Raw genomic sequence first — 27,157 nt, 5'->3', positions numbered from 1 at the left:
ATGAGCCAAATCCTCTTGTCATTACTTGGGCAAAACATCCATCAATTTTGAGCCTAACGTTTGTGAAGCTTTTGCCGACGAAAAAATGCTAAGTAAAATTATTTGTCTGACAACAAGGAGGGTTTGGCCCCAAACCCCAGTTATTCACTTACACCAAAAAAGGGAGGGCGGGGAATATGTTACGCAGATCTCTCCTAAACACAAGACAATCCATACACAGGAGCCTCTTTAGATGCAGTCTGTCAAGGCCAGATCTCACATGACTCACTGACACACCTCACAGAATTTGACACAACTAATTCAACACGCCTTTAAGGAGACACCACCTGTAGAAGGCAACAGCAGCATGCAACACCTGAAGGGATCAGACCCTAAATAAAGATCCAAAAGGAAAATCCAGCAGTCAGAGCCATCATGTGGATTTGTGACTCCCACTCCCTCTGCCCCTCACGGGAATCTGGACCCATAAAATTTACAGGATCAGCTTTTCAGAAGGTCAGGCCTGAGATCTACTTGCATTGTTGAACCTTTTTTTCATGCCCAGTTACTGCAATTGCATATGTACAGGTGGCATCTGTGCACGCGAACAGAGATTGTAAGCACATGGGCCAAAGCAGGAGTGCAGACAGATATTCAAATATACACACACCTCAGGCCTCAATTTATATGAAAATCTGCTCCAGCGTATATAGCAAGGCTTTTTTTTAACCTTTTTTAACATATGGGGTGAAATCTTGGCCCCAATTAAGTCAGTGGCAGTTTTGTCATTGACTTCAAGAGAGCCAGGATTTCAACTGTTCTGGCCATATGCTCTTGAACCTGAAGATATATCTGTGATAATGCTAGGGTGCAAGTTTTACTCATAACTTAACTGAGAGCCTAACTGCTCCCAGGTTTAGGTCCCAATCCTGCAAACATGCACAAACGTAACTTTACACATGTGAGTAATCCCAAGGCATTACTTTTGTGTGTTCATTTCTGTAGGGCTCTGGCTCCAGTTTGGAGCTAGGAGACACCTTCATTGAGTGTCTTGTATGTTGATTTGTTGAACAGAGAGAGTGAAGAGAGAAAATCTGGAAACTCCTGAGAAACAGAAGTTGAAATCCTTTACTTTTCTTCTTCCTGAAATTACCAGAAAGACTGACGGGGTTGTGGGAGGGACCTGTGGGGAGGTTGAAAGAATACTCCAAAGCCATCTCCACTGTGCGTAGGTCATTATGAGAGCCTGCAGATTAGATATATGTAGCTATAAATCAATCATTGTCTTTTGTCAGAAGTTATTTTTGAAGTATATTTTCTCTTATAACACGTATATAGTTCAAATACTTGGAAGAGATTTTATACCAATTTAGCTCAGTGTTTTATGCTAAGACTTTTTTTTCTTTTTTCTGTAATTTTCCCTCCCCTTAGGCCACATTCAGCCCTGTGACATCACTGGAGTTACGCATTGGGGTGAAATCCTGACGCCAATGGCAAAAGTCACACAGACTTCAATGGTGCCAGGATTTCACCCCAGGTGTTGGAGGAGAAGAGTTAAGAGTAGCAGCAAGGCTGAGGCAAAGGTGAGAAGTCAGATGGGAACTCCTTATCTCTCTTGCCTCAGCCTTACTGTCCCTCTCCCTTCTGCTCCAGCATCTGATGTTACTCATCCTCCCCTTGCTTTCACTGTCTTCAGACAGCAAGGATCCAGCTTTAGCCTACAACCCCTGCTCATACAGTCAGCCCCCGCATAACCCACATGTCTGCAGTACATCAAGTAGGTGCTTCCTGAATCCTATTAAAGATGCTCCAGGAATGTGCTCAGAATAGGAACCTGCAAGGGAAGGAACAGTATGGGCAGGGTTTGCCAGAACAGTGTTTCCTCCAAGCTTTGAGAGATGCCAGCAGTGGTTTCTATTCTTCCCCAACAATGCTTCCAGATGGTGGCTTTTCTTTTGCCCCCCTCTCCGCTCCAAGGGCTGAGAAGGGATTCAGTTATGGTGGCACATTTTAAGTCTTCCCTACCTCTCTTGTAACAGGCTTTTCAAACACTCTGATGGGTGGCAATCTTTGATAAGTGAGATTTTTCACCAATCTAGTGGTGTCCAGGCAGTGCTGTCACACTGCTTTGCAAAGGCAGAAGCAGCAGCCTTGCCAATACTGATGCATTTTCAAAACTATGCCCCAGTCACATGAGCCGAGTGAAAGAGACACCCAAAAGCATGTGACTCATTAGCATTGGCAGAGTTCTAAAGTATTATCAGTTTGACAGTAAAATATTGCCATACATATAATTCAGGTACATTCTCAACCATTGTTGGATGGTATAACGTTACATTGCTATAGGTAATTTGTGACTATAACAAGCAGAAACAGGATATGGGAAATGTGGCCATAATATATTACATTTCCAGCGAATACATGGGCATTATTTGGACACTACGCTGGCAGATCCAAATTATGTATTGCACAATGCTATTTTATTTTAATATGTATCATTTATCATACAGATTTTGGGCCAAATTCTCTCTCAGTATAGCTCCTGTGAATTCCACAGCAATTTATACCAACTGGGAACCTGCCCCTTTACATAACAGTTCCAATAACAACAACAACTAAAGGGAAGAATGGATTAGTGATGTTACTTGGACAGCAGTGGAAAAAAGAAGAAGTGTAAAGCAACAACTCATGAATGCTAAAGACATAAAGAGACAAGCAAGTCACAAAAAGAATACAGAGCTCTAGACAGAGAGGTAAAAGGAGTGCCAGAAAAGATAAAAGGGCATTTATTGATAGAAAATGTCAAGAGGCTGAAGATGTTAGCCAAAGAGATAACCTTATGATCTTGTATAAGACAATCAAATAGCTAACAGGAAACTTTAGCAATACTGAGGCAAGAAAAGGAGTACTTGTGGCACCTTAGAGACTAACCAATTTATTTGAGCATAAGCTTTCGTGAGCTACAGCTCACTTCATCGGATGCATCAGTGCTTATGCTCAAATAAATTGGTTAGTCTCTAAGGTGCCACAAGTACTCCTTTTCTTTTTGCGAATACAGACTAACACGGCTGTTACTCTGAAACCTTTAGCAATACTGGAGGTCCTATTAAAGATGCCAATGGAAAGATTCTTAGTACAGAAGAAGAACAAAGGAAAAGATGAGCAGAACATTTTCATGATATTTTAAATAGAACAATACCAACTGAACAACTAAATATGTGATGCAGACCTATCACTAAAGCGTGATATTAATTTAGGATTTATTGCAATGGAAGAAGTTAGACAAGTCACCAGTAAACTCAAAACTGGGAAAGCAGCTGGAAAGGACAACATTACTGGAATGATGCTTAAAGCAAGTGACAAAACAGCTCTCCAGAATATGGAAGAAAGAAAAGAACTCAATCCAGTGGAAGAGAGGCCTTATGGCAATATTGCCAAAGCTGCCTTATCAACTCTAATAACTGGAGAGGAATCACATTATTGTCAGTGCCTGAGATAATCATGTGCATCATCATCTTGGAACGTATCAAGAAACAAACAGACCTTCAACTTAAGAGAGAAACTAGCAGGTTTTAGATCAATGAGATCGTGTGCAGACCATGTCATGGTTCTCAGAGATATCACAGAACCAAGTGTGAAGTGGCAAGCACTTCTTCTGATACATTTTATAGATTTCCAGAAAGCTTTTGACAGCATAAACTGAGACAATTTTTGGAAAATCATGACATGCTATGGAATACCAGCAAAAATCATTAGAATAATCAAGGATGTATATGGGAATTCTGAATGTGCACTCAGAGATGACGACACATTGGCCAATGGTTGGCAATGACAACTGGAATAAGGCGACAGTGTATTATATCCCCTCTGTTATTTGCAAATGGCCATTGACTACATCATGAGGAAAGTAACCACAGAAGGGAAAAAAGGGATTTTATGGAGAAAAGCACAATTGGGTGACCTTGTTTTTGCTGATATTTTTCTGCTTAGTTCAACACATTGCTTAAAAAAAGAAAAGACCCAGCTTTTGGTAGATACAGCAAAACGAGTTGGTTTGTTCATCCACAAGGGTAAGACAAAATATATGGCTACCAACATCCCCAAATTTCAGAGTAACAGCCGTGTTAGTCTGTATTTGCAAAAAGAAAAGGAGTACTTGTGGCACCTTAGAGACTAACCAATTTATCTGAGCATAAGCTTTTGTGAGCTACAGCTCACTTCATCGGATGCATACTGATGCATCCGATGAAGTGAGCTGTAGCCCACGAAAGCTTATGCTCAAATAAATTGGTTAGTCGCTAAGGTGCCACAAGTACTCCTTTTCTTTTTGCAAACATCCCCAAAGTAACTATTAGAGTGGATGAAAGAAGAAGTGAACCATTTTACCTATCTATGGAATGAGATTTGCAATGATGGTGACACCATGCTAGATGTCAAGCAATGACTATTAAAAGCAGCAAACAACTTTCATAAACTTGAAAAGATTTGGAAAAATAGCATGGCAGGCGCCTTAGTTCCCTCTAGGCTGCACGGCCACACAGCCGCACAGCACCCTAATAAGCACCACGCAGGCACTCAGGGCTGCGGCAGGAAGAGATGCCTTTCCCACAACCCTGGACCTGCCATGGCCAGGGGAGAGGCAACCCTCCCCCAACCCCATCCCAGCCCTGGACCTGCCTAATATGGACATATTAGACACACTTTAAGGATACCACATACATGACTTCCACAGCAAATGATAATATGGACACCACCTGGAAAGAGAAAAAGAGGGTAACCTAGAGAAACAATCCACAGAACGGAGAAAGGCGGCAAATCTATCAACTTGACACTCAAGCCTGAACAGAGCAGCAGAAGACCAAAATAAATGGTGAAAACTGGTGGGCACCCAATGCACCTCTAGGTGTGGGAGGAAAAAAGAAAGAATAAAGAATAATTACACCACTGAAGATGTGCCAAGAGCTTTACAGACAGTAAGAAGACAAGGTCTCCATCTCAAAGAACTTACAAGATAAAGGCCTGATACTGCAACAGCATCTCCTATGAGAGACTGAGCACCCTTAGTTCCTCTTAGATTCAATGAGTTACTTTCGGGGAGCCACAGGAAAACATTGCAAGTTCCAGCTTTAAAGCCTACAAACTATTCTCAACTAAACAAATCCAATATGCTTTTTAAATAAATTCTTAAAAATCCACTGTGTAATGGCCATTCAGAACAGGCACATGGTAGACAAAATGTCATTAGCAGAGATATATAGGCACCAATACCATAAGTAGAGGGTGAACAATGACCATGTTTCAAAGATATCACTGATACAGAAATCACATGCTCAGCCTGATACACCCACGCAGAGCTGCCAAAACAAACACAGCACTGTCGTGGTGTAAACCGTGCTGCTTATATAGCACACAGAGATAAATCTGCTTTCCCCAGCTCTCTTTCCAGGACAACTGTCTCTTTTTGTACCTAACCAAATTGTGTTGTTCTTTACATTTTGTAAACAGATGACTAATGTGAAAAAACAAGAACAAAAATCCAGTGCTATGTGAATGCGAAGGTATTCAAAATCTGGGATTTTAATTAGCCATTTAATGCTAACCTGAGACCAACAAGCTATTTTCTCCTCTTCTTAATTCTGCTTTTACTGAGCCCAGTACTCCAGAGAAGTTTGTTGTTCTGCACAACCTAATCTCTGCTTTTACCATCAACTTTTTTTTTTTAAATGGTCACATTTCCATCTTTGCTGTAAAGCTTTAAGCACAGCACATGGACATTGCAGAGGGTTTCAAAAGCACATTTGAACTCAGCCTTTTGTTTCCTGAGTATATCACCAATTCTGAGGAGCTAAATGTATTAGCAGACCTGAGTTGGGCACTACTCTGTGGTAATATTAAGAACTCTCAAATTGTAATAGATTTAGATTTTAGCAAGTTAGTATCTAGTAAATGTCTCGTGCTGTGGCAGAGAATTAAAGCTCTGAGACTGAAATCAATGTGGGTGGGCCCGTACTGGCGCTCTATGCAGACGTAAATGTTTGCCTTTGTGGATCCAATTGCAGGATCAGGGCCTAAGACTGTAAGGTCCTCTCAATGGGGACCTGTAATTTTTTAACTGTCTGAATAGCCCCCTACACATCAGTGGCACTGTACATATATTAAAATATTAAGTACAGCATGTATATATATAGTATTAAGTACATTGTAGGCCTGTACACCTTCAGACATGCCTATGCCACATACATGATTTGGGTTCCTAAAAGAACAGTCCAGCCAAGCTCAATGAATCTGTGAAGACTTTTCCACAGTTCCCCTTGCAAACTACTTGGATCGCTTCCCTAGCTGTGTGGAAGACAGGAGGCAAATTGTGGTAGACATTGTGGCAAAGGCACAAGCTATTGAAGTGAGAAGATAAAAAGTCAAAGCCCAAAGTTGGCTAGGGTATAACACTGAAAAGAGGAGAAGTGTTTAACTGCTAAATCACCTAAACTGCTTTGCCAAACTTTGACATGCTTGATTTCCTGTGCTTAAATAATTTTTTGACTTAAAAAAAAAAGTGAAGAAAAATAACCAGCTGTTCCTTGTATAGTCCAGGAAACAAGTTTGATTTATTGCTTCAAGGTTATTTTTGAAGGGGCTGCTTGTGGCAGCCAGAGTGCCGGAGAAGTCACTGAGGCCTGTCCACTTGAAGGGCTCAAACTGTTTCCTGAACAGCCCTTTTTCACTCGTCACCTCCGACAGCTATTATTGACAACGTGTGACTGGGGCCTTGGAGTATTTTAAAACAGCAGGGGTTCTGGCCAAACAATCAGCCTGTCAATTACCTTTTCCCCTGTTGTGAAAAGGGGGCCCAGGACAATGCAACTTCTCAGCAGGGGGTTGTGCTGCTCCAAGTACGTGACCCACTCTGCACAGTGCAGCATTCAAAACCAAATAAATGCTGGTGCCTGCCCTTTTCTCTGCTTGGATGAGAATTACTGGAAGGTGTAGGTGTCTACATGGAAAGGTTTATATATTCTGCTGAGGCAGAACTGACTGCAAATTATCATCTCTCTGTGTTCCTCTTTCTTATGTTAGGTGGAAAAAAACATCCTTCCTCCTCCTGCCCAAGTAGCCCTGACCACAGGGGAACGCCCAGGCTGCTCTACCTATATTGTGTCTTTAAAAACTTCCTGTGTGCCTTGATCACTTGCTGAGAGGACTGTCCATCATACAGCCGCTTTGTCTGGCAGTCACTTCCATTTGAATTTGACTGACTGAGGAAGCCCAAGTTATTTGTAATGAACAACAAGGCTTTTCATTCATAATTTCAGTAGTGGGACAGGGTGCTAATGACTGAGCTTGAATAACCAGGGAATGTGGTATTCAAGGCAGGAAGAAGCCCAACTGGCTGCCAAATGAGAGGAAGGGGGAGATGTAGGTGAAAGTGCTGGTTTGAGAAGGCAAACAATAAAATTAGGATCACATATGTATACAAATCAGGTTCTTAAAAGATAAGACAAGCAAAAAGATAGACACGGGAAAGACAGCTGGGGAAAGTCAAACTTTGTATTTCATCTAGCACCAAATCAAATGCCAGATTAAGAACATAAGAACGGCTTTACTGGGTCAGACAAAAGATCCATCTAGCCCAGTATCCGGTCTTCCGAAATTGGCCAATGTCAGGTAACCCAAAGGGAATGAACAGAACAGATAATCATCAAGTGATCCATTCCTTGTCATCCATTCCAGGCTTCTGGTAAACAGAGGCTAGAGACACCATCCCTGCCCATCCTGGGTAATAGCCGCCATTGATGGACCTATCCTCCATGAATTTATCTTGTGCTTTTTTAAACCCTGTTATAGTCTTGACCTTCAGAACATCCTCTGGCAAGGAGTTCCAAAGGTTGACTGTGCGTTGTGCGAAAAAAATACTTCCTTTTGTTTGTTTTAAACCTGATGTCCATTAATTTCATTTGGTGACCTCTAGTTCATGTGTTATGAGGAGTAAATAACACTCCCTTATTTACTTTCTCCACACCAGTCATGATTTTATAGACCTCAGTCATATTCCCCCATTAGTCATCTCTTTTCCAAGGTGAAAAGTCCCAGTCTTATTAATCTCTCCTCATATGGCAGCCGTTCCATACCCTTAATCATTTTTGTTGCCCTTTTCCGAACCTCTTCCAATTCCAATAGATCTTTTTTGAGATAGGGCAACAACATCTGCACACAGTATTCAATGTTTCAAGATGTGGGCATACCATGGACTTATATAGAGGCAATATATTTTCTGTCTTATTATCTATCCCTTTCTTAATGATTCTTAACATTGTGTCTGCTTTTTTGACTGCCACTGCACATTGAGTGGATGTTTTCAGAGAACTATCCACAATGATTCCAAGATCTCTTTCTTGAATGGTAACAGCTAATTTAGACCCCATCATTTTATATGTGTAGCTGGGATTACGTTTTTCCAATGTGCATTACTTTGCATTTATCAACACTGAATTTCATCTGCCATTTTGTTGCCCAGTCACCCAGTTTTGTGAGATCCTTTTGTAGCTCTCTGCAGTCTGCTTGATTCATAAAGTGTCTGCAAAGGAAGTGATCTTTTCTTTTATTCTCTTATTTTAGTGAACTGGCAATGGAAGAAAAGACTTTCACTTTCACGTTACATTTTGCTGTTTTATACAACCTGTTTTTGAAGTTAGTCTGAATGATGATTCAGTCTTTTCTGCTTATGTCTTTTCAGCCTTTATAAAAGATCAGAACACAGATGCACTAAAATCGTGGCTCTCTATTTTTGCAGTCTATGGCACACAACATATGTTTTACACACTGGTTTTTAGATACATATATGTTCTCTAACTAGATAAGAGTTTGATCTAAAGTCCACTGACGTATAACAACAACACCCTTTCTATTGACTTCACTAGGCTATGGATCAGGCCCTAATTGAAATTGAGTTAGGTGCTCAAAAACCTATTATAGAACCATACTTTTATTTCCCAATGAAAAATAATTTTCTTTCTGAAAATATAACAGCTTATATCTTAGCCATATTCTAACTGCCACATCTAATTTAAATGAGAATACATTAAAAGCACTTGCATTAGTTTTACTTATACTATCTGACATGATATTGACAGGACATTACAAACTTAAAAATAAAAATCACACTCCTATCTGAAAACATTTACCTCCCAAGAAATGGGATAGGGGTATTTTCTTCCAGTTACAGAGTTTGTTTACTTCATGCGCTTGGCAGCATTTTGTTTACTATAAGATTCATTGTTCCCCTTATATTTAGTTAGTCAGGCCAAAATCCTGTAAGCTGACCTGTGCAGTTGGACTCCTGCACCTCCATAGAGCCCCATTTACTTCACTGGGGCTAGACAAGGCTATAGAGAGGGGTCCACTTATCCAAAACAGCTTCTGGAATCAGGATCTCAGTCAATTTCCACCATCTGTCTCTATAAGACCTTCAAAAGCAACAACGCTGATTAAAAAAATGGGAAAATGTGATTCTTAAACTACAAATAATGGCAGAAAGAACCAAAGCTAGATGCAATACCTGAAACAGCTTTTAAACATTTCAAGTTTACAGTGGCCTATTAAACCAGTGGTGGGAGTGGATCTTCCTACACAGATAACCTTGTTTAGATAATCAAGTGTCTTGCCTGCTTCTCTCTTTAAGTAAGGTAAGTATAATTAGTTGACTGTTCCTATCTCTTTTAAAGTGGTTTTTAGTCTATTCAGCCCTGATCTTGCAATCACATCTGCGCAGACAGACCATTCAGCCCACATGGAGTCCCAATGACTTCAGTGGGGCTACCTATATGAGCACAAGAGTCCACCTGTGTGGATCTGACTGTAGGATAATACTAATAATAATTGACAAAAACCATTATTACAATTACTTTAATAGGAGCAACACATTTATGACAAAAAATAAAGACAGTGTTGGGAGAGGAAGCATTCTTGTTGTTTCTTATGACTTAGAATTCATTCCTCATTAACAAAGGTCCCCTTCTGCATGCTGTCTATGCCAACTCTGCTTCGAGGAGTTTTTACAAGCCACTTAGACAAAGAGTAAAAATATTTCACATATGAAAAAACAGCTCCCGGACCCTGATAAAAAGATGAGAATATTTAACAATTGCTTAATATGCTTCTCTTGGTTTGCAGGAAAATGACAAGTGGAACGATGTTTTAACCTAGCCCAGATAGCATCTTACTAATTTGCCTGCTACATGCCTCAAACTGCCAAAATTCCAATGACCTTCCTTCGCAGTCCAGCCTCTTGGGCTGTCTCTTTTTCCCTAAAATGTTCCACAATTTCTACCACCTTTCTCCACTGTCTCCCGCTAGAGACCTCAGTAGGCTCAGCCTAAGAGTAAACCAGAAGCATTTGCATGCTGAAAAAAAATGTTTGGGGAAACATTTGTCAAAACTAGTCTTTACTCACAAATGTGTTAACTGATTCAAAGTCACTCACAATCAATTGATTGAAGGTAAAACTCTAGTGTAGCTGAGCCTAGTCAGGTCATCTAACCCTGCTCAAAGCAGGGCAGGACAACGCAGCAGTTAAAATGCTTGTCTATACCCTCACTCACACTCCAACTACCGGCAGCAGCATATGAAAATTTAAGGGAAAAAAGGCTACAGCAAGGTTTCCCAAGTTGTGGTATGAAAGGCTGATTTTCCATCCATTCACTTCACAGCAATTTCCCACTTTTTAAGAATATGCTGTTAACCTCTATAGGAAAAGAAAACTGAGTCATGAAATGTATTATTTAAGAGAAAGAGGAAAAGCGTATAACAGTTCTAGTAACTCTGTGATCTTATTAATATAAATATAATCAAATAATTCTAGTGCTCCTGTTTTATTAGAACAGTTCCTATGCACATGATTGTGGTGAATCTTTCCACACGCTCACCCCTCCCTTTTCTTTAGAACAATTTTAGGATCTGGAGAAAAAAAAATGTGAACAGATATATATTTGATATTCAACTAGAAAATGTTCTTTTTGGTACATGTCCCTAGATATATTGGGCCAGATCCTCAAGTGATTTAGGATCATTCCTGTTATCTCACCAAAGACGACAGAAACTGTTGGACAGCTCTGAGTGATGATGGCCTGATCCTGAAGGGTATTAAGCACTACTAAAACCATTAGGTCACGTTGCAGGTAGCCACTCTGTTTCAGGACTTTATTCACTGATTTCAGTGGGAGCCACAGTCCATGACTTGGGACTAGGTACAAAGTACAAAGCCAAAATATTACCTTTTTACTCCCCCACCTCGCCGGACTCCCAAAATTTCTTCCTCCCAACCTGTAATGAAAATCATACAACTGAGATGAAAGGTATTTGAATCAGGGACACAAACGACACACATAAAATCAAATCAGCTATTAGGCTGAGATTTTCAAAGCTGTATAATAGATGTAGGCAGATATCACCAACTCATTTCAATGAAAAATATGGGTATAAATACCCTAGACTGCTCTGAAAAATCTCAATTTAATATTTTATCAATGGGAAGAGGACTTCAGACTAGCCACTCATATAAGCCAATTTTACTATAAATAGCTCCCTAATGTACATTAACTTTTTTCAAAGACTCAAACATGAAAGACAAAATCAATTAAAGGTTTAGGATTCTATGGAATTACTAGGCAGTAATAGCTATGTGTAGACAATCACATTCACTACATGGTGTCCATAATCCATACCTTCACATTGCCACATTAACATAGATGCAGAAAATGCCCAGAGGAGGCACCAAACAACCTGAGCGGCCATCCCCTTGTGATGAACAACCACCCACAAAGATATATTTTTGAAAAAGGGAAGTGCATTGCATATTTCTACTCTGCAGCCTGAACAATGGAAATCAAATAAAAGCATGTACGGTACATTTTCAATACTTAGGTGCAGCAGAAATCCTACCAGGACCTGACTGTCAGTCCTTACATGGGCAAATCTCTAACTGAGGTGACTGGAATTGCCAGTGTAACTAAACCATGGCCACATATATATACATTTACTGCGGTCCTCAGCTGGGAATGAACCCAAGAGCAAGAGCACTGAAAACACAGGCTTCTGCTTGAATTAAAGTCAAACTCTTGTTGAAAGTAGCAGACTGTGCAGTCATCAGTTCAAGCCACTAGGGGAGACATAATTGCATATACTAACACTAGGCCATTTCATTTCACAAAGGCTGCAGGATTATTTCTTTTGCTGACTATCTGGAAAGTGCCAGCATGCCAATAGTTAACATGGAATTTACCAGTAAACTTTTATTGCCCTAATAGCCCCAGCAATTTTGGAGCATATTTTTCTTAATGGGACACCTTCCACTTTAAAATAGTTTGAACTCATTGCATAAAATTAATTCCAACGTAGTTTCGGTACTACATCTGCCTGAGTCATGCTGACAAATGTTGGAATTTTACAGTCACATTTTCCTATTTGTCAATTGTTTTTCTCACCCCGGTCGCTCTGTGAAAGTCACAACAAGGAAAACTGAGCATTGCTTTGATCCTCCAAGGCATGTTGTGAAGATGAACGTCTGCCTATATAGTGCACCAACCAGGACATGCAGGATTGGGGCCTCACTAGCTAACACCTACTGAACTCACTTGCACTAAGTAGTATCTTTGGCCCCAATTTTTAAAGGTATTTAGTGCCTACTGTGATTTTCAAAAGCACCTAGACACCTAACTCCCATGGAGTTCAATAGAATTACTCGCATGTGTAAGCGTTCATCAACATAAAGGTTGGATAATCTAGTTTGCGCCTGTAAAGATTTACACGTAAACCCATTCACATGCATAAGGCTAAACATGTACATAAATCTTTGTAGGACTGATTCCTTAGGGCTGATCTACACTGGCAATTTACAGAGCTGCAACTTTCTCTCTCAGGGGGCGTGAAAAAACACTCCCCAGAGCGCAGCAAGTTTCAGCGCTGTAAAGCCCCAGTGTAGACAGTGTACCTCGTGGAGGTGGTTTTTTTAAAGTGCTGGGAGAGCTCCCCCCACAGCACTCTGCCGCGACCACACAAGCCACGTTAAAGCGCTGCCGTGACAGCAGCGCTTTAGCGTTGCCAGTGTAGACTAGCCCTAAATTTGGAAATTCATCAGGATTAAGGCCTTGTTTACATTAGAAAATTAGGTCAGTATAACTATGTCACTCCACTGTATGCATCCGATGAAGTGGGCTGTAGCTCACGAAAGCTTATGCTGTAATAAATAAATTGGTTAGTCTCTAAGGTGCCACAAGTACTCCTGTTCTTTCTACGGACACAGACAAACACGGCTGCTACTCTCAAATACTTCACTCAGGGGTGTATAAAATCCACACCCTTAAGCAGCAATATAAGTCCCTGTGGAAACAGCACCAGGTCAAGGGAAGAATTTTCCCGTCAACCTAGCTACTGCCTCTCAAGGAAGAGTATTTCCTATGGTGATAGGAGAATCCCTCCTTGTAGGTGCACGCTTGTAGGTGTGTCTACACTGAAGCACTACAGCTGCAGCATTGTAAGTGTTAACAAACTAACATATGGTCTTTTTAGCTTTTCTGTAAGACCTTGATCCTGAAAACACACATATGCTTACCTTTGGGAATATGACTAACCCCACTGATTTCCTATATTTCATTAGGACTATTCACATGTCAAATAAATGTACATTTGCAGGACTAGAGTCTAACATGTCTACCATACTGCTGGCTGCTATAAAAATAATAGTATTGTGAACACTCTTACACTACACAGCTTGTCAATTTAAAAAAAAAATGACCTAAAAGACCTTAGCCATCTCTAATATCCGTATTTTTTAAAACCTCTCTAATTTGGGGGTAAGGGTTGTATTTGGCAAGAACTGATTTTATTTATTTATTTATTTTGTACCTTGCCAACAGAACTGCAATTGACATGGTCCTTTCTGTTTGCCTCCTAATGGTTGATCTGAAGTAGATGTGGACCTGAACTAAACAGCCAAATCTGAATTCCTTAACTTTCACAGCCAAAGCAGGCTCCCTGAGCTCAATTATACCCGTTCCCAAGTGGGGAAATGCAGCACCAACCCTAAACTGATCCGAGTGTACACACTGCAGGCCAGGCCCAGCTGTAACCCGCAGGCAATTCAGGCAGGAGAACTGTCCAGCCTCACTTCCACTGTAAATCATGGAACCGCTGATTTTCCAGGCCAGAGACGTCCTTCAAAGACCTGATCTGAAAAGGCCTACGGTAAAGCCCCGGGGAGCGTCGGGCGGGTGAGCTAGACCCCAGGGACTCTCCTGCGGGCAGCCCCTGAACAATTTCGCCCCCGGGGAGCGCAAAGGCAGCACAAGAGAAAAGGTGAGCGGGGAAACTTGCAGCGGCAGAGGCGGGGCGGGCGAGGTGGGGCTTCGCGGGCAGCCACTGAGCGCCGCCGTGTGCGTGGAAAGGCGGGGCTCTTACCTGCTCAGCCTGGGATTGACTGGCAAGGTGCCCGCCGTGCAGCTTGTTCACTGGCGGCGGCTCCCGGTTAGCGTTACACAACGGCGGGCAAGCGCACGCGTTCCTCTGCCCGCCCTGTGGGCTCTGCGCTTCCCCGCACCGCCTCTCGCAACAGCTGCACGCCGTGTCCGGCGAGACCGGGCAAGCGGGCCGCCCTTCCGGCTGATGCGAACCCCGCCGAGCGCTTGTTTTTGTGGGGAAAGCCCTGGCGGTTCCTCCCCAGACAGCTCCCAGCGTCTGTCCCACGGCACACGGACCGACTCTGGGCTCCCTCTAGTGGGGACCCGGCGTGCAGCCGCCTTTCATTCATCAAGAGGGCTCAATGGAGCCCAGCCTTGCAAAGCTGCAGCTCCCTGGCTTTTTGTTCTCGGGCAGGGCGGTCATTCACAGATCCGTCCGCTTGACTCGCGTCACTGAAATTACACGAAAGTGGAGAAAAACGCTGGCTGCAGCTAATTCTCTCTAGCCCAAGATCTCCACACCACCTCCTGAGGTCCCTTCCAACTCTGATATTCTATGTTACCACCCTGCGCAGACATCTCGGAAACAACACCAGTCTATTTAAACAGGCAGTGCAATGGTCCGAGAGTCTAGTGAGCTTTGTTAGTCTCTAAGGTGCCACAAGTCCTCCTTTTCTTTTTGCGGATACAGACTAACAGGGCTGCTCTACTCTGAAACTAGAGAGTCTAGTGAGCATTCAAAGGAAGATATTAGGTTAACTATAGACCTGCCTTATTAATAAGCTGTGGTTAATTTTCTTGTTGGTGTATAGATAGACAGATCTCGCTCTAGAAAGAGAATAGGTGAGGGTGTAATACCCCTCCACTTTATTTTCATGAGGTACACACCTCATCTAATTCACAAAGCTATACTTGGTATAGGTAAAAGAGGATGTGCAGGCAGACCAGATAGAGGTCGTACAAGACTTTTCCCTATATGAATGCTCATGTAAATAATACAATGTACTGCTGACTTTTATTTCTTATAGATAACCCTTACAAAATAGGTTCTGCATACACGTGTGAATATAGATAGGGTTGTTTGTGTGTGTGTGGGGGAGGGGGGTGTGTACCTATATATGTTTTGGCATAAAATACACAACAAGGAACGAGGCAAATTTTGAAACCAATTATTTCACCTAGTGCCTGCCAATACAGAGAAGAGAGGATTGTGTCATTACTGTAACATACAATGTCCATAAACCAAACATCTGAGTTGTTTTCAGACACTGTCCCATATGTTAACTGAACTTAAATAAAAAACACTACGTCTCCAGCGCTAGGGACTGGTGCTCTGGAAGTTGTACCGCGCTATAGCACCTCCGACTCATTGTACCTTAAACCAGTGCTACTCAAAGTGGTGGTCCGCAGACCGGTGCGGGTCCGCCAGCCATCGGCTGCCGGTCTGCGCAAACACTGGGAAAACAATTGCGGGTCCCCCACCTCAGATAGCCTGTCACATGAATGACAGGCTATCCCCAGTCCTAGCACCGAGGCCGGAGTTTTCCTTCCCCCTTTCTTTTTGTTGTTGGTTTTCAGGACATATTACACCGCAGTGCATCATGCCGATCCCCTGGACAGAACAAAAAACAAAAACAAAAAAAAACAAAAAAAAAAACCCACCCCAAAGTGCTACGCACTCCATTGTGTGGAGGAGAAGTATGTCCCGAGCAGATCGCTGGTGTCTGAGGTACACCGCGTTCCCCTTATTATCGCAGCCACTAATTTGGAGGAGGAGGAGGAGGAGGAGGTGGCGTGGCTAGTACTAGAATATGGTGTATGATCGTGTTTACGCAGCAGCCCGTACCCAAAATAATACCCCCTCCTTCGGCCGAGAAGTGGTAGGCGACTGGATTAACTACAACGCAAAGGAAGGGGAGGGGGCGTTTTGAACTGCTATTTAGTTCTACGGCAAAAACGCCACCGGAAAGGTTTTATTTTCTTCTGCAACTCAACCTCCAGGGGCTTCAGTTCAATCCAGCGTAACCAGCCAGCTCGCCTGAGGGTCCCACGTAGCCTTTTGTTTCGTCTGCCCGAGTGTCTCGCACGTACTACGCGTTGTGTTACTTTGCGCGAAGGAGCCTCTGGCACAAATCGGTGGCCCGGCGGCCCGGGGAGGGAGCCGCCGCCGCCGCCGCGCCAGGCAGCACAGGGGTGGCGAGGCCGGGCCGAAGCAGCAGCGGGAAGAGCAGTTGTAACAGTCATCGGGCGGCGGCGGCGGCGGCTCTACTTGCAATTGCAGTGCAAGTCGTCTGCTTCCCCCTCGGGCTTGCTCGGTGCTGTTGCCCTTTTGAATGCCTCCTGCGGCTCAGAGTGCTGGCAGGGCGCTGGGAGTGTGAGTGAATGTAGCCCCGCAGAGCCAATGAGCTGGGACCGGATGCGATATATCCTCTGGGACAACAACTGCTCTGTTCCTCCTCAGATCCACATGACGCCATTTACTGCTGCTTTTGCAGAGAGATCACCCTACCTCCTCCGGAAAGGAAAAGAGAGAGAGGGAGCGCGAGCAGAAAAACGCCAAGCCCCTGCAGCTCAGATCTCAAATCTTCCTCCTCCTCCTCCAAACACACAACAACAGGCACCACCACAAATCCGCTGCGCTTCCAAAACACCCCCTGATTGCAAACCACAGCGCTGCCTGCAACACTCACACGCTCACAGAGGGAGCGAGAAAGCTAACGAGAGAGGGGAGCTTGCAGCTTCTCAGCAGAACGGCTACACTGCACAGGCTGCGTTTTTGCAGGAAGAAAAGCTTTGGGATTTTATTTTAGATCCACTGTATTGGGTTTGCTTTGGCTTCTCCCTCCCCTCCCGCCCCTTGATCATTTGCAACAACAAAAAAAGTGACTTGGTATTGGCGATTGAGGGGGCGGGGGGAGAGGAAATAGTGTATGAGTGATTTCTTTTTAGGAGCAAAGAAATACCCACCCGACCTGGAGACCTTTTCTAGAGGTTTATATTTATAATCGATCTGGGGACACTGAGGTCACTTTGCTCTGGATTTTTTGAGATGATGGTGATGATGATTTGCAAGTTGGACTAAAGCTGAGTTTGGAAAAGAATTTTTTTTTTTTTTTTTTTTTTTGCTGCTTTAGGCTGGATTTACTTGCAAACCGCAGGAAGAAGAAAACACGAGAGAGAGGGGGGGTTGGTGCTGTGCCGCGATCACGGTGAGAGCATTTTCCTTCTTTGCAAAACAAGCTTTTTTTAATAGCCCAGTTTGTTCCGAGGAGCTCGTGGAAATGTAGGTGTAAGGTCGATCCCTTTTCAATCCGTGAACCTATCCCCCCACCCCAGGAGTTGGAAGTGGAATTTCAGCGAGATTTTTTTCTTCCTTGGGGAAGTTCGGCGGGGAGAGGGGGGAGCATCGGATGGTTTCTAAGGGCTGTTTCACGTGTTTCCCCTCAAAAAATGACTTTGCAGGGAGGGAGCCCCCCCCCCCCCCCCAGCTCCGCGCCATTGGGCGGTGGGGGGTGAGTTTAGAGGGCGGTAATCTGTACTCAGGTTTGAGCATTTGCAGGGAGCAATGTCTGCGAAATAGTGCAAGGACTTGAAGCAACTCGGGTGACTTCTTTGCATACTGTATTCTCCTACAGTCGCAGGAACATGCCCCTGCAGAGTAGAGACGAGGAAGTCCTGGTAGATCCTGTCTCAAAGCATTACATGGATTTTGGTTAGGATTTGGGGGGTTGTTCGTTTGTATCGCTTGGTCCCTGTACTTGGTGTCTTTAGCCACCTCCGTTTAAATGGAAGACTGACACTATTCTATAAGTGCATTGGGAGATTTGTGCAATTCGGAAGTGAGCTCACGCCTGCTATAAATATATTTTCCATGCGATAAAGTTAAATAGATCGTCGATATGACAGGGAGTAAATTCTTCTCCTGGTTTCATTATATGGTGTGTAGGACTGAAGCAGTTTGGGGGGAGGAGGGCACGGAAGGGCTTAATATTTGTGGTGGTGGCTTACTTTGCAACAGCTTCTGAAAGTTGCTGGTGTTTGCAGCAAACTGTGTGTCAGTTTGCCCCACCCCGATGTGAAGTCCCTTTTGCCCTAATCCATAGTCTGATCACACACTCAGCCCTTAATAGGGGTTTCAAAGCACTTTCAACGAAGAGGTGCTTGGTGTGTGTGCGATGGAGATGGGGTGGGGGTGTGCTGCAAAGGCTCCTGAGACAAAACAGAAATTCATGGGCAGAGAACTTTTTCCCCCTTAGGCTTCCCTTCTCCCAGCCAACACGACATGGGTTTTTCCACAGCACACAAGGAGCACTTTGCGTTTTAAACTTCCCCAAGCGTGCAGAGGATAAAACCCAGCCCCTTTTCCCAATCCCAGTTAGCAAGAGTTAGCAAATCATGACATTTCTGCTCAGCAAGTGAGTGGACTTCGGTTTTTGGAAGTGGTGAATCGCGTTATCTCAAAAAAAAAAAAAGGCAAATGTTTCTCTTGCTATGCTCTTATTCGGTAGGTGGAAAAAAGGGGGTGGGTGGGAAGGAGGGAAAGGGAAGCATTGAGATCAACCGAGATTAAAGAGGGGAGAGTCCTGTTTCCCTGAAAGAACTACAGGCAAACATACGTGCAAAAACAAGAGTGCTGTAGATCTGCATCTTGCCCTGATAACGGATCTTTCCAGAGCTCTCGGTGCAATAAAATGCAAGGGCTGTTTGTTATGCTACAAATTCAGTGGGTGTCACTTTGTAATTCCTAATCTGGGAATCTGGTTGAAATTTACACAAAATAGGTAAAATAGTAGCAGCACTGGCGAGGTTTCCTACAGCTGACTTCCTGGAATTGGAACTGTTGCTTAATGGTAGCCCTTGAAGGGGAAACCTGCACTTTACTAAACTACCTTGGAGGTGTTCTCTCAAATGAGACGTAATGCAGGAAGCTTTATATAACTCTGACTCCTCCAGCATCTCCTGGGGGTGGGGGGTGGATACACAATAGTTAAAAGGAAGCATGGGCTTGACTTTCCTGATAAGGCAACTTTAGAAGCCGCCTCCCTCCTCCACCCTAGAGGATGTCTCCTATTTATCTCCAGGTTGTCTGCATTTGTGAGGCTGCTTGTTTCATTTGCAATATCAGCCAGTCCTGAGAGAATTAAGGGATTGCTGCGCCCCACCTGCTGAGCACGTTGTTCTGGGCAAAGATGAAGCCTATAAAAGGAAAGGAAGAAAAGAGCAGTGTTTTCTTCTGCAGCTTTTACCTTGTTGTTTGAAGGGGTTCAGTTTCCAAGACGCTTGTCTTTCAAAGAACCTGTCGGTCAGTGTCAGTCATACTTTTAGTGTTAACAATACTGCAGAGGCAAAAACATCTCTCATTTGCTCTTTGAATTTAGTTTAAATCTAGAATTGAAAGAAGAGGGGTATGTGAATTTGCAAATTCCGCTCGAGGTGGGGAGAACCTTGATTTAACCTTGTTATCTTTAAATAGCTTCCAATAAGGACATGTCTGTTCTGGGCATTGGATTTAAACTTTTCTCTTGGCAAGGGTTTTAATTTGAAGTAGATATAAACAAGAATTAAAGATGTGTTTGCAAGATAGCTTTCACGTGCTGAGAATCATGATTTCTAACATGCATGCTGGGTAAAAGCCAAGATTTAACAATAATGAACACACCCAATATTTTTATTAAATTTCATCTTTTTCGAAAAGGACCAGCTTATAAAATAAAACAAAGAGAACTTATTTTGGCTTGAAAAGTAACCAGCGGGTAAGAAATTAAATGTTTTCCTTTGGTTTTAGAATAAAGACAGCATATGGAGATGTTCACTGTTGAAGTGTCTGTTTGGATATATTTTACAATACTGTGGTGTAGTATTATTTATTGATGGTAAGTGATATATACAGAGTAACACTATGGTGCTCTTTCTAAGTATAGTTGAAGACATTGTGTGGCCCTTGCAAGAAGCAAGGGTTCAGATTTGTTTTTAAGTCAAAACAAATTCCTTTGGATGTTTATGTAGCTAATTTAATTTTGAATCTACTTTAGAAACCATTAAAGAATGACAGATTGCTAAATTCTGATCTACAGATTTGTTATCCATTGTACTAAGAATCAGTATATTATAAGTTTATGATGCTAGTCATACACTGATTTCCATTAACTTTATGCATGTTTTATTGGGTTTCCACTGAATTTCTTAAGGCAACTTCCATACTTAATTACTTAGTGATGTATCCTCAATCAAATAGTCTTGGATGATAGTATTTAGATTGTATTCTGCATATTTCTGTTCCATAAATTGCTCTGTATTTTCTAGTCATGCCCAATATTTGAATTATAATCTACGGATAGTTTGAAATGTAAAAACAATTCTGCAGTGGTATTTAATAGGAAATAACTGACGTGAAGTACACAAGTATGACACACTTGACAATCTTAGAGACTTTTTTTTACTTCTGCAGTTGATGTTTTTGGTAGCACTAACTCACTGGCATCTAACCTCAAACATTTTATTGCTGTTTAGTGTTTTTCTTGGGACCATTGGTATTAAACTACAATTTCCTATTTACATCATGTTAAGTTTAATGTGTAAAGAGACTAGCCTACCAAAATATTACTCAGTTTTAAATAAAGTTGAAGAATTAAATAATGTCTGTCGTCAGCAGGTCACATTACACTTTCTAAAACATTTGTAGCTGTTCTTTGTGTAAAATGTATTTTTAGTAGTGTTATGTGAAAAGAAGAGTCATTTTAAGTAGCTATGTTAAAATCCACGGTCTAGCCAGAGGATGACTGGGAGGTCTCAGTATCAGGTTTTAAATACCTAGATTTCCTGGAATCACAAGTTCAAGTCCTGCCAGGGTCAGCAAAACCCTCTCTCCTTGCATTATAGATAAACTGAGTTCTGTGCCGTTTACTGGATGTGAATCATCTTTATGACGAGTTCTTAAAAACCTAAAACTTCTGTGTTCTGCATGGATGCAGAAAAAAAGTCCTTTAGTGCATTTAGTAAAAGTAAGAGTTTCTTTAGCAAAATCAGACAGGTGCAGAGTACTAACCAAGTCTGGTTTCTGCCCTCCACCTCTAATGTGGCTCCATTTTAATGGTGGTGTACTTATTTAATTAGTAAAATGCTCCAGGATCCTTCAGGAGGAAAGACAATTTGCAAATGTACAATGTGACACAATAGTGAATCTTCTCTTTGTTGCTACAGGAGTTCAGATGTGTTCTAAGCCTGCTGGAGTGACCACTCTTCAGGATACTGATGGAGACAAGAGCTCAGAATGGCAGTGGGTCCCAGTCTTTGCTACAGGTTCGGCATGACGGTGGGAGGCAGCAGGGAGACTCTGACCTGAGGGATGTTCTGACACAGCAGGTTCATGTGTTGTCACTGGACCAGATCAGGGCCATCCGAAATACAAATGAGTACACAGAGGGACCTACAGTGGCTCCACGACCAGGGGTTAAACCTGCCCCTCGTCCAGCTAGCCAGCACAAAAACGAAAGACCTCATGGCTTGCCTGAACATCGTCATCTTACCAGGGTCCAACATACACAGGTACATTCTTCCTCCCGGGCACCCTTGTCCCGTTCCATCAGTACGGTCAGCACCGGTTCACGGAGCAGTACAAGGACAAGTACAAGCAGTAATTCATCTGAACAAAGACTTCTAGGATCATCTTCTGGGCCAGCGGCTGATGGGATAATCAGGGTGCAGCCCAAGTCTGAGTTCAAGTCAAGCGAGCTGAAGCCCCTGAGCAAAGAAGACTTGGGCATGCATGCCTATAGGTGTGAGGACTGTGGAAAATGTAAGTGTAAGGAGTGCACTTCTCCAAGGACCCTACCATCCTGTTGGATCTGTGACAAGCAGTGTCTTTGCTCAGCCCAGAATGTGGTTGATTATGGGACTTGTGTTTGCTGTGTGAAATGCCTCTTCTATCACTGCTCTAATGATGATGAGGACAACTGTGCTGACAACCCATGCTCTTGCAGTCAGTCACATTGCTGCACTAGATGGTCTGCCATGGGTGTTGTATCCCTCTTTTTGCCTTGCTTGTGGTGTTACTTACCAGCCAAGGGTTGCCTTAAATTGTGCCAGGGGTGTTATGACTGGGTAAACCGGCCCGGATGCCGCTGTAAACACTCAAACATAGTTTGTTGCAAAGTTCCCAGTATTCCCCCCAGGAACTTTGAAAAGCCAACATAGCATCACTAATCGGGAATACTAAAGTTATAAGGATTCTTCTAACACACATATGCAACCAACTAAACAGCTATAACCTTGGCACTGTTTTTAGAAGGGTTGGGGGTATACTTTGCTGTTTGCAGTGAACTGCTTTTCTGCATGTGTGCCATCTTAACTGATATGCTTGTTAGAACCTAGCTAATGGAGCTCAAATATGGGATGCAGTACTTTGGGACCCATATATTGCATAAGCTAAAGCAACACAGACACTCCTAGGTGACTCTATTGTTTGTGAATAGTACTTGCAAAATTTGTAAATTAGCAAATGACTCCTTTTTTTTATTGTTTTCTGCCAGAGATAATGTGCTATATTTTTGTATATACGATAATATTTTCAACTGTGAAAAAAAAAGTGGTGTCATAGAACATGGCACAGTCACAAAATATTATACTAATATGTTGTACATTCGGAAGAATGTGAATCAATCAGTATGTTTTTAGATTGTATTTTTTGCCTGACGGAAACCCTCTATTACAAGACTTTGATTTCTCTTTGGACTTCATGTATATTGTACAGTTTCAGTAAAATTCAGCCTTTATTTTCTAATTTTTTTCAACATATTGTTTAGTGTAAAGAATATTTATTTGAAGTTTTATTATTTTATAAAAAAGAAATATTTATTTTAAGAGGCATCTTACAAATGTCACCCCTTCTTATGAGGACGTCATAGTTGCTGCAAATAAGGGGTGACAGATGCATATGTTCACTATAAAATAGAAAATATATTAACGTTTGAAATTAAACTGGGCTGCTTGTCATTTTTTTCCCCCTTTATTGCTCTGAATTGGAAAATCTGATTTGTGAGGTTTGTTTGTGCTTGTTTGTTTGTTTTTTTTAGAGGGAAAAATTCAAAGAAACGTGTTCACAAAGTGGCTAAAATAATGAATTGATTTAAGAACTTTAGGTTAATGAAAAGGCAAACTTTAAATGTTATTTCTTTAACTGAAAATAATGCATTTTTCTTACCCTTACAGAAATGGTATAAATGCTGTTTGCATAGCCTAAGACGAAAATGAACATAGGAAAATGCATGAACTCATTCCAGACTAGGAATAATCAACACTGAAAACTGACCTATCCTGTTAAGTGATGAGCTTTTTGTGCTTTAAATAGGAAATAAGCAATACTAGTTCACAAAAAGGTTTGGCTTGCACAGGCTCAGTACTTGGAAATAATGGACAGCTAATATGGTTACTTCAAAGAGTTTGTATGATTATTTGTTAAAAGGAGAAGAATATGCTTCAGGGAGTGACAGATCTGAAAGCAGTCCAGACTTATATAAAACATTTGCCTCACTTTTAAGAAGAAAGTTGCTTAGTTGATTTGTCACTTGTAGCAGTTACCTTCCACTGAGGTCAACATTCTTTCATTGCTAAGTGCCCTCGGAAGTTTAGAAAATGATTTACCTTTCTTTATTAACAAACTACCATTTCCTGTTCTGAGCATGTCTCTCCAAGTCTAAGGTCTTAGTGCTGATTTTATACATCTGATTTTTAGGTTGGCATTTAAGAAATATCACAGCCTCCTCTGAATCCTCTCCAACAAAAACAAGGTTAAAATTAATAAATTAAGAACTTATTTACTACAAGTTTAAACGTGGGGCTACGGGAAATTGCAAATTTTTACCCATTACTTTTAATTCTGGTGTTCTGACACTTGGGATGTTTTACATAGGTTTGCAGTGCTGAAAAATCCTTCTCTGTGGAAGTGTGTGCACACTGGTTATCAATTGTCAGGTGAAACTAGAAGATGCAAGCCCTAACTAGTTTGCTAATCAGGAATAGTTGATACACAAGGCCCCCCCCCCCCTTTTTTTTTTTTCCCCAATGGGAGAAAGCAAGCTAGATTTCTTTATTTCTCAGCACCAAACGACTGGCTGACGGGTGTAAAAAGACAAGCTATTCAGGTAAAGCTTGCATAGCATACAAATTCTTTCAAGAGTGCACAAATATTGTTGTGTCTAGGCTTTTGAGTATGACTCACAATATTTATCTGGCTGATCAAATCAATTTACTTAGAAACAGCGCATTCAGATATCAAAAGGAGTGACTGATCCTTGTGTTTCTATTCACTTCCTCCAATTCTTGAAATGGGTCCAGCCTATATCAAAGGTGGCATGTGCAGGTCTTGCATCTATCCTGACTGAAAGTAACCACAGAAATATTTAAATAGCACAATTATCTGAAGTCTTTGCCTCTGAGATTACATGTTTGGAAATAAAAATACAATTCATAGCACAAAATAACTCAAACTCGTTATCTTGTATTAATGAACTTGGTAATGTGGATATTGAATTGTTAGTCCTTATTGTCTTAGATATGTATTTTAAAAAAATATACTTAAATGCATGATACTAAAATTGAAATTGGCAAATTGGAATGTGTCCTAATTGTTTGACAAATTAAAGGTGTACATTACTTCTGGTGCATAGGTACTGAAAAGCAAATACTAAAGTGTTTTGATTTATTTTATATTTGCTGGCTAACTAACTAGTTATCTGCATTGATAGACTTTTTCCCCTTCCCCCAGAATCTTACTGTAGGGAAATATGAATCTGGACTTCATTTAAGAATGATTTGTCAACATTAACTCAGTTCTTCATTAAAGATAATTGGCCAAATTTTGCTGTCAAGTTACATCCATTACTAATCATTGAGAGTTATGACACTTAAGCCTTGTGTGGACGAGGAATTAAGGTGTAATGCTAGTAAGTTTTAGCTAACTGTGCTAACTGTGTTTGAAAAGTCTAGACTATAACTTGAATAGGTTAGCACATGCTAAACCCAGTGCCTTATCCACACTAGACTTCTCCAATATGTTAGCTAGCATGTTAGTTAACGTGCTAACATCACACCTTTTAAATCCTAGTTTAGACAAACTTTACTAGTCTGGGCCAGGCTGAAACCTGCCCTCAAAACTGTTAGCCTGTGCATTAATGAGCATTAAAAGGACTTTGCAGTTGGATTGAGCCAACGTAATTGAAAATTGCACCCCTTTTTTTGCCCATCAGGATGGAGCCACTGAGAGCAGAATTTGACCCAATACTTACATTTTGAGGGTCACTGTGGTGCCTTGCCAAATGTATGCAATGTAGAAGCATGCCCTGGTGATTTTAGATGTTCGCTGTGAAAGTGTGCCTGCCTGTGGGTGAGAGACAGTGAGAGAAACAAACCCCACCCAATTAGCTCAGTTTGTTACATTGCTCTTTCAGCGTTTTGATCCTCAGGTAAACTCTGGCTTGCATGCACATTTTGGTCTGAGGTGGGGACTCTGAATCGGATATTGGCAGATAATATAGTATGATGAATTATAATTTTAGACAAATCACAGCTTACACTTTCCTCTATGGTGTGCAAATTACAGGTACGGGGGGGGGTTGTTCTCTGAAGGTAGCAATCAAAGCAGTAAAAGCAAAGGAGCTCAGTTTTACCAGTACAATAATTAGGTATAATACCTTTAATGGAAATAAAAGGTGGTTGATCATGTGGAAAGTACGTCCTGTTCAAATGAACTATCAAAGCATTCATTTTAACACGACAGTTTTAAAGAGTCAAATTTTTTATTTCCCAGTTGGAGAGGAGTAATAGCTGGACATTCATATAAGTTCATTTGATATTTTTTACAGTTTCCTATAAAAATGCCTACCTATCTATGCCATGCCTGTATGCCTATGTAAGTCACTTGATACTTGACAGTAGCAAAAATATTGGCTACTTACTGCAGTGTCCATAATGTGCTTACAACTTTTGTGCATTGCGTTACCTGATGGGATTTTTTTTCTCATGCTGGGAATATTTTAAAAAGTTTGGTGAAATATAAATGTGACCCCACCTTATTGAGACTTATTTCTGTCAATTACCAGTGCGCAGAGATCTGCAAATACATTTGGCTTCACACTAGGGCCTCACTTCATATGAGTAGCATTGGTTTTGGGTAGCATTGCTTGTTGACATTTTATGTAACCCTAAACAAACAGCAGGCTGGGGTGATGGGAGCTGAAAACATAACGAGCGGTGCCAGAACCATAACACGTTATGCTGTCTGTTCTCTCCTAATGGATAAAGTACTGAGTTCTTTTCCGTTTGTTTTGCATTACAAAAAAAACTTTTTTTCTTAATGGAAGTTGTCAAAAGTTTATTGGAAACAGGAAAATCAGAAATCCAAATAAAACTGTTCTTATTGGAAGCAAAAGTGTGCTGTACTGAATTTAAATATACTGCATGCATTTGTAGCATTTCTTCTGCCTCGGTATTGTCTAGTGTCCAGTTTCCTTACTTCTCTGTAAGGATTTTACTAACTCAGAAGATCCTGCTGCGTTTGTCATATTTTTGTCTCACATATTTGTTCCATGTTGTACCAGTTTCTTCTTTCAATACTTAAAGGTTTATTGCTACTTCTAGTGCAGGGGATGAAAGAAGAGCATGAAACATGCTTTTCTTATGAGCATGATCTGTCTTTGAAGGTTTTATTGGGGGTGGGGGGGGCGCAGAATGATTAC

General features: G+C 41.7%; 1 protein-coding gene and 1 long non-coding RNA gene across 8 annotated transcripts in view; one reads left to right on the top strand and one right to left on the bottom strand.

Moving 5' to 3' along the window:
* LOC125637915 (uncharacterized) overlaps positions 1–15,052 on the bottom strand; it is a 198,334-nt gene extending 183,282 nt beyond the window's left edge. Inside the window, exons 1-2 of one of the 5 annotated variants that reach the window (XR_012668818.1) lie at positions 14,428–15,052; positions 11,247–11,295 (exon numbers count right to left, since the gene is read on the bottom strand). This is a non-coding gene — a long non-coding RNA (uncharacterized LOC125637915). The remainder of the gene's footprint in view (positions 1–11,246; positions 11,296–14,427) is intronic. The other 4 variants (XR_012668815.1, XR_012668816.1, XR_012668820.1 and 1 more) reach the window with 4 other exon arrangements.
* Positions 15,053–16,228: 1,176 nt separating this feature from the next.
* Positions 16,229–23,402, top strand: SPRY2 (sprouty RTK signaling antagonist 2). Of its 3 annotated transcripts, XM_048852996.2 has the most exons (3): positions 16,229–17,635; positions 20,212–20,299; positions 21,627–23,402. In XM_048852996.2, exon 3 carries the CDS (start codon positions 21,678–21,680, stop codon positions 22,617–22,619), a length of 942 nt encoding a protein of 313 aa, XP_048708953.1. In that variant the 5' UTR covers positions 16,229–17,635; positions 20,212–20,299; positions 21,627–21,677; the 3' UTR covers positions 22,620–23,402. The 3 variants fall into 3 exon arrangements, with proteins under 3 accessions (XP_048708953.1, XP_048708942.1, XP_048708956.1); XM_048852985.2 differs by lacking the exon at positions 20,212–20,299 and having other exon boundaries at positions 16,230–17,635; XM_048852999.2 differs by lacking the exons at positions 16,229–17,635; positions 20,212–20,299 and adding an exon at positions 19,466–19,728.
* Positions 23,403–27,157: the final 3,755 nt, after the last annotated feature.

Source organism: Caretta caretta, chromosome 1, assembly GCF_965140235.1.
Source record: "Caretta caretta isolate rCarCar2 chromosome 1, rCarCar1.hap1, whole genome shotgun sequence".
Lineage (NCBI taxonomy): Eukaryota > Metazoa > Chordata > Testudines > Cheloniidae > Caretta > Caretta caretta.
The sequence above is the reverse complement of the archived record's forward strand: the minus strand, read 5'-3'. Positions and strand labels throughout refer to the sequence as shown.